This window comes from Lygodium microphyllum, chromosome 15, assembly GCF_053477565.2.
Source record: "Lygodium microphyllum isolate KBCC chromosome 15, Lygodium_microphyllum_v1.1.10, whole genome shotgun sequence".
Lineage (NCBI taxonomy): Eukaryota > Viridiplantae > Streptophyta > Polypodiopsida > Schizaeales > Lygodiaceae > Lygodium > Lygodium microphyllum.
The window spans coordinates 10653890-10667890 of record NC_141149.1 but is presented as its reverse complement, the minus strand read 5'-3'; the positions used below and the strand labels follow the sequence as shown (position 1 = coordinate 10667890).

At 40.5% G+C, this 14001-nt stretch overlaps 1 protein-coding gene across 1 annotated transcript; it reads right to left on the bottom strand.

Moving 5' to 3' along the window:
• Nucleotides 1-2700: 2700 nt before the first annotated feature.
• Nucleotides 2701-5462, bottom strand: LOC148024263 (putative H/ACA ribonucleoprotein complex subunit 1-like protein 1). The gene is made up of 5 exons (XM_087693864.1): nucleotides 5203-5462; nucleotides 3614-3762; nucleotides 3385-3500; nucleotides 3234-3292; nucleotides 2701-3155 (listed from the first exon to the last, which is right to left on the bottom strand). The coding sequence occupies exons 1-5, from the start codon at nucleotides 5348-5350 to the stop codon at nucleotides 3034-3036; spliced, it is 594 nt and encodes a 197-aa protein (XP_087549990.1). The 5' UTR covers nucleotides 5351-5462; the 3' UTR covers nucleotides 2701-3033.
• Nucleotides 5463-14001: the final 8539 nt, after the last annotated feature.

Sequence of the window (14001 nt, the reverse complement as noted above, 5' to 3'; positions counted from 1 at the left end):
GTAAACTAGGACACTCTTAAATAGGATACCAAAATAAGCTAAAAATCATATTACTTGCATGGAGTAAGCAATAAGAAAGCAATTACGATTGTCGAGAAAACAAAGAATTAAAACCCTTCTATAGGAAATGTCATATTGTTTGGCCTAATGGTTGAAATTTCAGGTTTTAAAGATGAGGTCATAAGTTCAATAATCCCTTCTAAGCTTAAAGTTGTTTATTCACAAGTTCACGTACTCATTCTACCCTTGCTTTTTGTCATCCTCCTAAAATGTGCCCCAACAACAATGTTTCCATGTGCATAGCTCCTTTCATTTGACATGAACCTAGATAGCTTTTATTATTCTCTTTAAAAGGTGCTAAGAAATTGAAGTCCAAAAATGATATTCTAAACGTATAATTATTATTATTTTGAAATAAGAGATTTAGTGATTTGCCTAATTTACTAACTTGTGGGATCATATGCTTTATTTAAAAGGTGTACTTCATCCCAAAACATGGACCCCAACCTTCTCATCTCTTAAAAGCTTGATTGAATAGTCTTGAGAATCATCCATGTGTGTAATCACAAGAATAGTATGATATAGTGTTCACAGAAAACAATTCTTTAATGTATTTCTCCCCGTCAAATTTCCAAGAAACTAGTTAGTTTATCCTTATGAAAACTAGCTTTTTTTAAAATGCTACTTAGAATATCAATCAATCATATTTTTTTCCCAAAATCAAACAGATTTCAATCTCTTCCTTTTTTGTATTGGATAGGACAAGTTTTTTGCAAACATTGGTATAAAATCTCTGAACAAAATGAACATTCAAAATTGTGATTACTTTTCCAAGGCTAGAGTTATTGCTCTATAATGGATGTTAGCACTCCTAATACTCTCTATAGATATTCATATCTATATTGGTCTTCTTGAGCAATGCTTTGCAAGAGGTGTAGGGAATAAGAATTAAGTGTGGCATGACCATGAAAGCATGTAGTAAAGGAGGTTGACATGTCTCCATTGAATTCTATTCTCAAAGCAAACAATTTGGAGGTTGACATGTCTCCATTGAATTCTATTCTCAAAGCAAACAATTTGGATGCTATACAAAGAGAGCTAATGCTAACACAATGAATGCTAATGCATGTTAATGTAGAAAGGATCAATATGATATGCTATAAATGATCAAGACAATGCATCCAACTATTACCTCCGTGTGTTTGTGATGATTATGCAATCAAATCACAAGGAAAGCATGTCATAAAGGGGGCCATAGCTCTTCGGAAGGCTCAACAACACATGTTGGCCTAGATAAAATGCAACCCCCAACATATTTGATTTTGGCAATCACCTCATCTCTAGTACCATGGTGGTCGAGCTTGAACATGATGAAAGCGTAACCAAAGTTCATATCTTACCAAGTATGCAAACTTATCACTCTACAAGCTCCAACTAAAGCAATATTATCAGATGCATCCAGTGGATTCCTCTTCTTCCATTGTTTCCTTTCCCTTTTCCATCCAATCACTGTTATCTAATCTATGGATATGTGTGTGCACACGTGCACAAAGAGTTTGTATTACTCCTCAATCATAGCTCAATCACATCCATAAATTGCCCATTCACCCCATTTTCCAACCACTTCATCTTGGTGATTTCACTGAGCAATGCTTTGGATTGTGTTCATTCATAAGCCATATTTTGGTTCCCTTAAAAAAAACACTTCATTGCTTTAGAACTTTAATATGTACTTTAATATATGATGTTTACAAACTCCAAAGGTGTGATTGATTTATCCTTTACTGCTAATTTTTCTTAATATCTTCAAAACATCTTCAATCATCGTCTACTCTTTCTCTAACATCCATCAATTAGGCACCCTAAATGTATTTGAATGCAATCTTCCATGACAATGTAGCTTCATTAATGATTTAAAAGAGATTCTAACCTTTCTTATCAAAACCCTTTCTGATATCATTTTCCATCCATACCTTCTCCTGCACTTGGGATGTAACTTTCTTTGTTTCATCTTTATTAGGTGTAGCCACCTCTATTGCAATCATTCCTTCTACCTTCACCAAACACACAAGGCACTTTGACAATGCAAGATCTTCAAATCCATAATTTTTCACTTCCAAGTTGTAAGCTTGCCAATGCAAAAATTCCTCACCAAGATAGTTCTTATTATGAATTGAAGTGTGCCAAAACTGCTGACTGTTTTTAGTTATGCACCTTATTTTTAGGGCAAAACTTAAATTTAACCCTGCATATATCATAGGGGCAGCTGGTTATTAGCCTCTAGACTTGCTGGGCATGTAAGCAGAGCTTTATATAGGGGGCTACCAAAAATGCAAAAACACAGATAATGCTGGTCGGCCTTTTGGGTTCACCACACAATGATCTATAGCAGCATTACGCGACAACACATTAGTGATGCTTCACCAAGACAAGACACCACTAAATCAAAGAATTGACATATTGGGCCTTATTCTGGTTGTGCATAATTGATGAACTATTCCAAGTATTAAAACTCTGATGTTTCTCAAGAGCTTCAAATTGCTTGGAATACAACATAAACATCAGAAGAGCCATTGTGTAACATCATTGCAGATCAGGCCGACCGTACCCTCAGAGGCAAGTTAGAGGTCCAAAAATCTGTAAGCCTCATGTTACTTCCCAATCTGCATAATTGTGCATGCACTCTATTCTACAACCCACTTTTCAAACGATGACTCCCTTCTACAACTCAATTTTCAAAAGACCTTCACTAGCAGGTTTTATGCCCTCCAGAGGCATGATATAACAATGCCCCAATAAACACTAGGGGCTCGATAATTTGCATTTTACTTTGTAGTGTCATCCGCTGAGCACAGAACTTTGCCTCACAGAAACTCATGGTCAAAAGTGATCTTCATTGATACTACTCTTAACACATGCTTGCAGCTGGTCCATTCTTGAGGCAAAGACCATTCCTCTCTAAAAAGCACCAGTACAAACCAGCACTGCCCCCCGTGCAAGAACCTCTTCAGTAAATTTGTAATGGCTTGTCTATCATGACCTTCCTCTCCCCCTGAATCCACCGCCGCGACCACCGCGACCACCAAAACCTCTTCCACCACCACCTCTACCACGAAAGCCGCCACCACCACGCCCTCCTCTTCCACCCCTTCCACCTGAGAAAGGTAACATATTAGAAAAGTTGGCAATTTAACAAAAACCAAGTCTCAACACAGTTCAGATCTTTATAGCACCTCGTCCCCCTCCGCGACCACCCCTGCCACCACCTCCCGGTGTGGATCCACCCTGGCCCCTGAGAAGGCATACAGACAAGTCACTTAGATGATGGATTCAGCATACTTTGAAGTTCAGAATGACGGAACATCAAAAACATGACCAACGCACTTTGGTTGAGGTAAGAATCTTTGCAATGGAAGCAACTTAGCCGGATCAATATAAAACTTGTCCCCTGACTTGTAAGATGTGGCTACAATGCCCTCCAGCATCTTTACAGAAAAATACTGCAGCCAGAGATAGTAAAATCATCTTCAACGTTCCAATACATAAAACCACAACAAAAAAATGCACTACGTATTGACAATCCAGATCAAAAACAATAACCAACAGCTCTCACCACTTCATTGATCGGGCCAAAAATTTCCTCCACTTTCCCAACCTGAGTCTTATTTTCCAAATAGATTGGTGCATTGAAATAAGGGATTTTCTCATTGGTCAGCTTTGTTACTGCTTCTCCTTCGCAAGCATGTACAAAATGTGCGACCTCTGACCAAAATATTCCAAAAGCAGATGTTTTTAAAAAATGTGACTGCAGATTACGAACTGAAAGCCATGAACTATACGTGTGTAACTCATGATTCCTGCCATCTGGGAGACATTATAAAATTGCTAGAGCTTCTCACAGATATCAACATTACATAGCTAGTTAGTTACAGGGGATGAGCTGCTTGGAAGAAGACATCATTATTCAGTTGTCTCGCCACTAAAACTACAAGTAGAAAAGTCATATCTATTTGTCTGTCCAAATAATTAAGATGGTAACAGTCATTAACAAACAGCTCTGATGAACATCTAAATGCCTGAATTGCAGGGGCTCCTAGAAACATTGTGACTCCATACTATCTAATCAGACATGCAAACACGCAAACACAGACAGATACACACACCTTTTTTAAAAACAGCATACCTACACAAAAACAACCAACATAGATGGTGCACACCCTTTGCAAGTTCCCTTGTTGCTCACTCGCCCCTAAGCAGGCACCTGAGTTCTGTCATTAGAGGGAAAGCTGAGACCTAGTTTTCTTAGAGAAAGTAGGTTACTAGGGCGTCTCACATGTGAACTGCCCTACAATCTAATGGACATCAGATTGTCCTATCCTGTTTACGTGATCTTCTGTTTTGGCATCGAGGCCCTTTGTGGGTTCTCTAGAGAGTTTCATTTGCAATGTCCTGCTGTAGGCACTTCAACTTCCATCCATTCATGTTCTATTGTTGCTCATTTTCTCTAGGGAATCTTGTTATGCTTTGCAGAATGTACACCTTCCCTCACAGTATCAATACATGAGAATACAACTTCTGAGTTTTGTGTTTCCATCCTCTTCCTTCATCATGAACTTCCATTTTTTCCCATGCCTGCATCACAGCAGCAACTCATGGAGCCTATCAATGTTGAAGTTGGTTCTTTGGTGGTCAGAGTTGAAGATGGAGCACCTCTAGTGGCTAATTTTCAGCTCATATTGCAACTTACTGCAGCTTTCATTTAGGGGCAGTAGATAATCTTCTAGCTAGGCACCATCGTGACAGCTATTTTACTTGTCACGAACCCTTTCCTTGCTGCCTCAAGCATTGGTAGCCTGGGAATGTTGGAGTTTAGATGTTGCCAAAATGTCCACTTCTCAGTTGCCTACCTATGCTCCAAGTGCCCAATGTTGTAAGTCCCCCACACAAGGGGAAGGTATGATGGGCACTAGACATTGGTAGAAAGGGTCTAGCCATGTAGAAGATGGATATGAGTTGAGTTGGATATGAGATTGCATCTGTTTCTTTAGTGGGAACATCATCATCCTCGTACAAGAACAATTTGCAACATACGTACAAGAACAATTTGCAACATACAAAGACTCATTTGTCCCAATGTCATTACTGTGTATGCAAAAACCAGCTAAAGCAAGCCAATGGAATGGCAAGAGGTGATTTACTTACCGATAACCTCCGCAGGAGGGCCTTCATCGCGGAAGCCACCGCCACCACGGCCACCGAAGCCTCTGCCTCCTCGTCCCCTTCCTCCTCCTCTTGAGTCTCCACGCCCTCCACCGCGCCCTCTAAAACCACCGCCGCCTGGTGGCCTCATTCTCCTCCTCCTCCTCTTCTTCTTCTTCTTCTTCTTCTTCTTCTTCTCTCTCTCTCTCTTTCTCTCTCTCGCGTCACAGTGCGCCTAAAACCCTACTAGCCCTCTGGAATAGAATCGCAGCTAAGGCTGGTTACACACTCATGGCTCGTCCAGACGGGGGGGGGGGGGGGGGGCGGGGGCACTTTAGGGTGGGTTCACACCGCACGCCGGGAAATAATTGTGGTTTTGTGTTTTGGCTGTCACTTGTTCACATCAGAGAGACGGAAGTCATCCTCCAAACTAAAATGGTGTTCTTGGCATGTTGGTATATGTGGTTGCCTCCAATTCGTTAAAATTGAGCTGGCCGACATTCAGACTTCAATTCTTTGTTCAAAGTAACCTCTTTCGCAAGTTGTGTAACCTTTCCAAGGCAGAAGACCTCACTATGGCCGACTTTTCTAGTGCTAACTACAAAACCGATTACAATTGAGCATACATACATACATACATATATATATATATATATATATATATGTGTATATATATAAACCATTTGGGTTGTGTCCAATAGCTAGGTCTAAACTGGTCCTTGGTTGGTTACACATTAGTCTTGATAGGGGACACAGGGCAAAAATAAGAAGAGTTTCACACCACATGTCAATATGTTACTTTCACCATATGTTAGGATAGTGGGCATTTCATGGATGGGGAGATCACCGAGACTGTGTGTTGATATTTACACCCAACTCACAAGGAGACAAACACCAAGGTGAATGTGATCTTAACATTTGAACACCACTAATCTATACAAAGTGGAAAGGCTTAACTTGTGGCTTATGAGTTTCTTTGTGCTTATAGTCATGCTTGGATGCAAAGGTTTTCTCTCATGCATGCATTTGTATAATGAATGGTTCTCACTCTCACCCTCCATCATCTTTTCATGGCATATTGAGCTAGGTTAGCTCCTTAATCACCCTCAATACCACTTGGTCACCTCTTATCTTCAAGAAACCTTAATTCTTCATCCATCTCACAATAGCCCCAAGTAGAAAATTAACTTTTTCTCTCTTTACTTCATCATTTCTTCTACGAATAGATCAAAAATAGATTTGAGTAACACTCTTCAAAAATTTAAATAATTTGAGAAGAAAGAGATGATCAAAAGGCACCATTGTTGTTGTAACATGTCATTATTAACAAATCTACATCCTAACTTGCGTTTTCACCTATTCCATAACTACACCAAATCAGATCCTCCTTAATAGGCTAAGGACTTTCACCTAAACTCACAAAAATATTATAAAAGTGTGCTCTTATATTGCCTTGAATATGAGACATTACTAGTCTACCTAAGGTATATCCTTTTTTTTAGTAAAGCTTAAATAAAACTTCATGTTCAAGTATTTTCACACCAAAGCTTGTAGTAATGCTTTTGTAGACCGTTATCTTATGCTTAGCCAAGGCCTTTAGATTGCTTTTGCATTTTGATTTGAGCATTTATAAGCATGAAGAAGAATTATTAGCAAAATATATCAATAACCAAGGGTATTTTTGTGAGCTTCACAAATGTAAATAAAAATTGTAATGGCAAGGAGGCATTAGTGTAGAACTTAGTATTGAAGAAGGAGATATCTATTACAACAATCAAGCTAACTTTATATTGAACCCATTATCCTACCTTGATGTAGTGTGTCCAAAAAAAACCAATGATGTACCACCATCCACTCAACATCTTTTTAGCCAATAGTATCATAACTTGCCAATGGCACCATATGATCTAGCCATGGAGATTCAAAATCTAGTTATTTCCAGGAGGCACTAGTTTTTATTTGTAGAGGAATGATGGCCTTAAATGCTTCTCCCCTGTGTGTTGAGGCATGTTCTCAAGGGTATGACAACCTTAGATGATACTCCCTTGGACAAAAATTTAACAAAGAATATATCCTTTCCAAGGGCAACAAATTGTCTTATGTAATTTGGTAATTCCACTAGCAAGTAATTTCATAATATTCTCATTAACTAGTAGTCACACTTATGTGTTTTAAGAGTTCTTTTTTGCACTCTTTTTCATTGTTGAGTGCCCATTTTGTGACAACCATTATTTATCAATTGATATTTTAATATTGATAAAAAATATTGATTTTACTAATTTTGTCACTAATTTTATTGGTTTTTAGAATTAATTGTTGATGTGTATAGACATAGAAAAGATATGCTCATGGTGTTGGACTAAGTATTCAACCTATTTGTGATTATGTTATATTTGATTATATATTTCGGTGCCATCGAGTTTATTTATTTTGGAGACACACAAATGAATCCATTATTACCATATAAAAAATTATTGACTTTTATAACGTGCCTATAACATAAATCATCATTTTTATTATTGGTAAGTATTTAGCCTTGAATTTCAGTTAGTTACTTAATATATGAAAGTTTCAAACCTTGCTTTGATTAGCAAACATAATTAGAAAACTAGCGTTTCGTGTGCGCTTCACGCGTGCAAAATGCTAGGCCGCTTCGTGCGAAGTTGCCGTGCTATCGCACGGTAACTTTGCTCAATAATCCATTTCTCATCTTTCTCCCTCCTATTTCCCCTCTCCATTCCCTCTCCATTTCCAATATGATTTATTTCTCTCTCTCTCTCTCTCTCTCTCTCTCTCTCTCTCTCTCTCTCTCTCTCTCTCTCTCTCTCAATTCTCTCTAAGCACCCTCTCTCTCTGTCTCACACACACACACCAAACTTAAAACTAAAAGTAATTTAAAAAATTTGTAACACAAAATGCTAGATATAGAAACAATTTCTTCCATGCTCCATACTTACAAACTTTCCTCTCGACATCAATGTAAGCAATCATATGCTTGCACACGCGATACTTAGAAACAACAACGTAATACTGAAACGGGTCATAATCGAGACAAAGACCAAGTACCACGAAAAGAATTTCCATAAGAGACCTAGTGAAAACGAAGCCACAAAGGCCAAGTATAAGGCACGCAAGTGTTTCTAAGCACCATAGGCAAATGGCCGATGCCAACAAAAAAAGACAATGTCTCGAAGATGCCTAATAGAAACAAAGCTTCCTCTTCTTTGAGTAATCATTAACAAAATCTTCCTCGTTGAGCAAAACATGCGAAGGCGAAGTCGGGAATGATCCCATAGTTTCCATTGGTAATCGCATGGGCGATGCAGTAGTCCTACCTCTCTCTTTACCACCTGCATTGGAACAAAAATCACAATATAAATACGTGGAACAACAACGTTACACTAAAACGGGTCATAATTGAGACAAAGACCAAGCACCACAAAAAGAATTTCTATAAGAAACCTAGTCAAAATGAAGCCACAAAGGCCAAGCATAAGGCACCGACGTGTTTCTAAGTACCATAGGCAAATGGCCGATGCTAACAAAAAAAGACAATGTCTCCAAGACGCCTAATGGAAAGAGAGCTTCCTTTTCTTTGAGGAATCATTAACAAAATCCTCCTCCTTGAGCAAAATATGTGAAGGCGAAGCAGGGAACGATCCCACAGTTTCCATTGGTAATCGAATGGGCGATGCAACGGTCCTACCTCTCTCTTTACCACCTGCATTGGAACAAAAATTACAATATAAGTACGTGGAACAACTAATAAAGATCGTTCCATCCCAGCAATAATAATACCTGGTCGAACATTTGTGAACCACTCCATAGGTACTGACAAATGTTGATGCAGCGTCACAAAACAACCCAAATCCTTGAACCCATACTTGAACCAATGCCTCGGTATCTTAGTATGAGAGCGTTGAATCTCTTCTTACGGTCAACCTCGTACATATGCACCCAAAAACATTGCCTGTATCCACAATGTACAACTTTAATAAAAACTGGGAGCTTGATGTCGATATTAACATCATCATATAAATGCTCGATGACCCTTACAAGTCTCCTTCTTATGATATCATCAGGAGCTACAATGAGCAATGTGCACTGTAGCTCCTTTTGATAGTCAGAAGTTGGGTAATAGTGCCACTCTAGGGTAGGCATCTGCAAAAGTTAAATAAATAGTGAAATATGAAAAAAATATACTTCCAAGAGAGTATACGCCAACCAAATAGGGCCCAGAGACCAATTCACATATATCCAAAACCAGCATCCCTACATGGTCGTCAATAACTACATCTCTACAAAGAAAGCAACAGAGAGCAATTCACACATATGCAAAACCAGTGTCCCTACATGGTCGTCAATAACTACATCTCCGCAAAGAAAGCAATGCACATTACTGCACCTTTCGAAGAACATCCTTGTATACAATGTTTGTGGTCATATCCCCATCCTCTTCACCCAATAGCACTTTCACACCATGCGAAGATTTTACCCTTGAAAATGCAACATACAGCTGACCATGTGTAAATATCGGTGCCTTTAGATAAAGCCCAACAATGAACAAAGTTTGCCCCTGTGACTTGTTGATTGTCATAGCGAATGCCAACCGGATGGGAAACTGTCTCCGCTTCATAGTAAATGGCAATTGTGTAGCATTCGAAACAAAAGTAATCCGGGGAATAAAAACTCGTTCGCCCACATTTGCCCCTATTATTATCTGAGCATCTATCACTTTCCTATTGAAAGCTCTACATATCAATCGCGTACCATTACACATACCCCTTCCTGGATTTAGGTTTCTAAGAAGAATAATAGGTGCATTTATATTCAGCAGCAATAAATGAGGAGGAAATCCACCTCCAAGGTTCCAATGTATTTAAATACCCAACAGAGTACAAAAATGATTCGTCGGTCTCTGCAATTGAATATGCACTATAATACTGCCTGACCTCCCCTGGCATTAGTTGCAATGCACGATCATTCAAAGTAGCCACCTCTGTATTCTGTGAGGTAAGTATAGACCGCTCACTAAAATACGACGTGTAGTCACCCACATTGGACACGTCACTGTAGACACTATCAACCAGTGTTTCGATAGACTGCCCTTTTAATATCATGCCAAGTGGAACACACAACTTATCACAACTTTTGCTAACACCCACTCCATCCCCTATTCCTTGAATCCAATAGATGAACCCATTGTCCACCACACTACCAGTTGTCGACACTCGCATATTGCCAAATAGCCTTAGCACCCTTATGTAACGCCACGAATCAGAGTAACACAATGCAGCATTAACAATATCCTCACGTGTTCCCTTTACCACAACTGGCAAGACCTGTTTAAAATCCCCCCCAAACAAAACAACTTTTTTGCCAAATGGCTTATCATAGCTCATAACATCTCTTAGAGTTCTATCAACCGCTTGGAAGGCATATCGATGGGTCATAAGAGCCTCATCCCACAAAATAAGGCTCATTTGTCTCAATAACCGAGCAAGGTCACTTTGAACAGGAATATTACAAGTGGATCGATTATTTAATTCTATTGGAATATTACGACCACCACTGCGCACCTTCGCAAGTAAACATTTGTATAGGAAAGTCTTCCCAGACCCACTAGGACCATCCAGAAAGAATACATCCCCAGTATCTGTATCAACAACATCCATGACTGCACTAAAGGCAATTCTTTGTCCTTCATTCAACATTCCCTCCATGGATTCAGAAACCCTATCTTGTTCTGATGTGTTGTATGCATATTCATCTTGCAAAAGAGGGTTAGCATGCAATTGTGAATTTGGTTGATGAGGTTCAGGCAACCCATCAAAATCACAGAGTCTTCGTCCTACATGACGTAAAAGGTATTGCAGATGCAACAAAGCCATGTTAGACGCCTCATGCTGCAGAACACCAAGAGAGGCGTGCACGTGCTGTAGCAACAATGTATACATGATATCATCTACCATTGGCACCAAAAATATTTCCCATAGATGGCCAGGCCAAGCTGGCTCACAAAAGACCAAAATTGCAACAAACAAAGTTCGGAGTTGAGCACCAGTTTGCACAGAGGCAGCTTCTTCTAAGCACACAACATATTCATAATCGCTCTCCAACATGCCCCTTGCAATGCAAGCATCCCTAAAAGTATCATAGATCACACTATCAACAGTACACAAATCTTCAAAAGAAGTACATCCTTGACACTCTATTGAAAGCATCCGCAAATAGTAGAGCTCACCACAAGTAGGTGCCACAAAATACATCTGACCACATGTATTCCCACGCTTCCTTCTAGTCCACATCTTATGTCATGCATTCCACACTCAATACACTGGAAAGTCCTGATAGCGAATAGTCCTAGCCTCTAGATGAATGCGGTTGCACACAAACCATTCAGTAAGAGTAGTTTTCTGGAGGTCTTCATTCCGCACAACATCTGGTATACTATCTATGGGAGCTTTCACTCAACCGCCAAGACCCACGGACCGCTTATTGCTTCAAGCGTTCCAAGCCGAGCACTAATGGCTACCTCTCACATAGCCAATGCGCCATCCATATCTACGGGTGTAGTGAGCTTACCTCCATGCCAATCAAGTTACCTCCTCTCCCGCGCACTCCGGTAGCTCCACAATTCAATTGCAAGCTTCAAGCAAGCTCCATCCTCAAGCTCCATGCTCCAAGCTCCATCACCGCGAGCAAGAGAAGAGAAGAGAAGAGAAGAGAATAAGAGAGGTGAAGATGGAGAGATTCTCCTCCCCGGTCCCTCACCCTCACACACTCACTCCCTCACACTCTCACACTCCCTCTCTCAAGCACAAGCTCAAGCAAGCAAGCAAGAAGAAGAAGAAGAAGAAGAAGAAGAAGAAGAAGAGAAGAGCCACTTTTGGGCACACACGAGAATGAGCTTCTCATTCACTTTTCAACTTTATATACAAAACCCTAAATCCCTTTTTGGGCGGTCATCCCCTTATCTCCTTTTTTACATGGCCAGTTGTGGCCTAGGCCCTTTTTCCCATTGTCCCTCTATCTTCCTAGCTTCCTTTCCACCGCCTGTCTACATTTACAAATTGCACAGGTGAGAGCCCATCGCTCCTTAAATTAAATCACGATGCGCTTGCACTCTTTTACAAAAGTATTGACTTGCGTTTTTCCTTGTGTGCCTTTGTCTTCCGTTTCACTTTTCCTTGGCCTTTTTCTTCTGCTTTAGCTTTTCCATATTTTCAACCTTGTTTGTCTGATGGTTAACATTACCCCCCTCCTAGACGAGTGCTAGTCCCATGGCACTCACCGTCGTAGGTAGCAGGCTTTGGCTTGCACCGAAGGCGTGGGTGGCAAGGATGTCTGTGGTTGCCATGGAGGAGTGTTGGTAGTGGTAGGGAGGAAGGTCATTGGGGGCACGTTGGTGGCCTAGGTGGCTAGTGGTAGGGCTATTGGAGTTGGTGGTAGGCTGTTCTTTTGGGGATTGCACTGATGGAGTACAAGTGGTGGTTTGTTGGGGATTCTACACATGACGATTCTTGGCAGGCTTGCAAGATGATAAAGGATAGGAATTCAGAGTTGAGTGTCGATGAAGAGCGAATGACACTTTCGTTGGAGTCTTTAATACCCGCAATTGAAAACCTCTCATAGGTGGTCTTTCCCTAGGGGTAGTGCTAGTCTTCTCTATCGTGCACAAGACATAGTTCAATTAGTTTGGGGGATAGGTCGAACTCTAAGCAAGCTGAGAGTATTGTCCTACACTTGAGGACCCAAACTGTGTATATACTTCGGTGCAGATATTATGTGAGTGCTTGTGCATACTTAGATATTATGTAGTTAAAAGACCGTGGGTTGGTTTCTCATAACAATGTGTGGATGAAGCAAAGTTGTCCATGTTGAGAAGAAGTACATGTGAAGGTATATGAGACATCCTTTGCGTTGTGACTGCACGATGTAGCCTAATTGAACACAAGGACACTGCACTTTCGATATTTGGGAGCTATTGGACTTGCTTGATGAGGACGGTGTACTTTTCATGGCCATTCATGTGGTGCTTACCACAAGTGATTGCAATGGTATTAAGGCAGAGTGCAAGAGGGAATTGTGCGAATGGGTCAGGGTGACAGGTCTAACCATAGGCGAGACAAGCTCCCTAGGTATGTCCTGCCCTTGATGTGCCCTGAACAATTGTGGGTGATGCTAAAGGGCTAGGGGACTAGGGATGGAGCCAACTGACCAAGGTCACTGGACGTGCCTAATTTGAGAACCCCTAGGTGTTGTGCTATGATCGGGGGTGCTTCGTATCTTTTTCTTCTTTTCTTTTCTTTTTTTCCTTTTCCTTTTATTTTTTCTTGTGCTTGTGCTTTTGCTTTACTTCTTTTCTTTCTTTCTTTCTTTATTTTTTTTTCTTTTTTTTTAAAGACTTTACTGAGTACAACCATTGCAATATGTTGAGGCTATCAGCCTTTCAATGGGTTGGGAAATGCCAAGCTTCGAAGGCTCAGGGAATGGATATTACAGCGATGATTGTGCCCTAGTCTCATTGTTAGAGAAGCAGTCGTTGAGAGGGGAGACACACTTGAGATATTGCAACCCTCTTTGGAACGTGCGATGTTGGTACAACTGGGGGTAACAGCTGCCATGAGTGCCCAGCGTAGAGTGTAATCCAAAAAGAGGAAGTGGTTAAGATCATGCTTTGGCCTATGCGACATGGGCACTCACATGGGTGATTTTTGCTTTCGACAACGTGGCTTTGTTGCGGCTCTTTGTGGGGTCGGTGGACTTGCGGTGACTTGGGCATTGAACACTTTTGCACAA

Bases quoted from the DNA above. Each gene is read 5' to 3' on its own strand.
- LOC148024263 (XM_087693864.1), bottom strand. From the start codon at position 5,350: ATGAGGCCACCAGGCGGCGGTGGTTTTAGAGGGCGCGGTGGAGGGCGT. The intron at 3,501-3,613 runs GTGAGAGCTGTT...CTCTGGCTGCAG, and splicing joins TTGGCCCGATCAATGAAGTG to TATTTTTCTGTAAAGATGCT. The intron at 3,293-3,384 runs GTGCGTTGGTCA...ATGCCTTCTCAG, and splicing joins AGATTCTTACCTCAACCAAA to GGGCCAGGGTGGATCCACAC.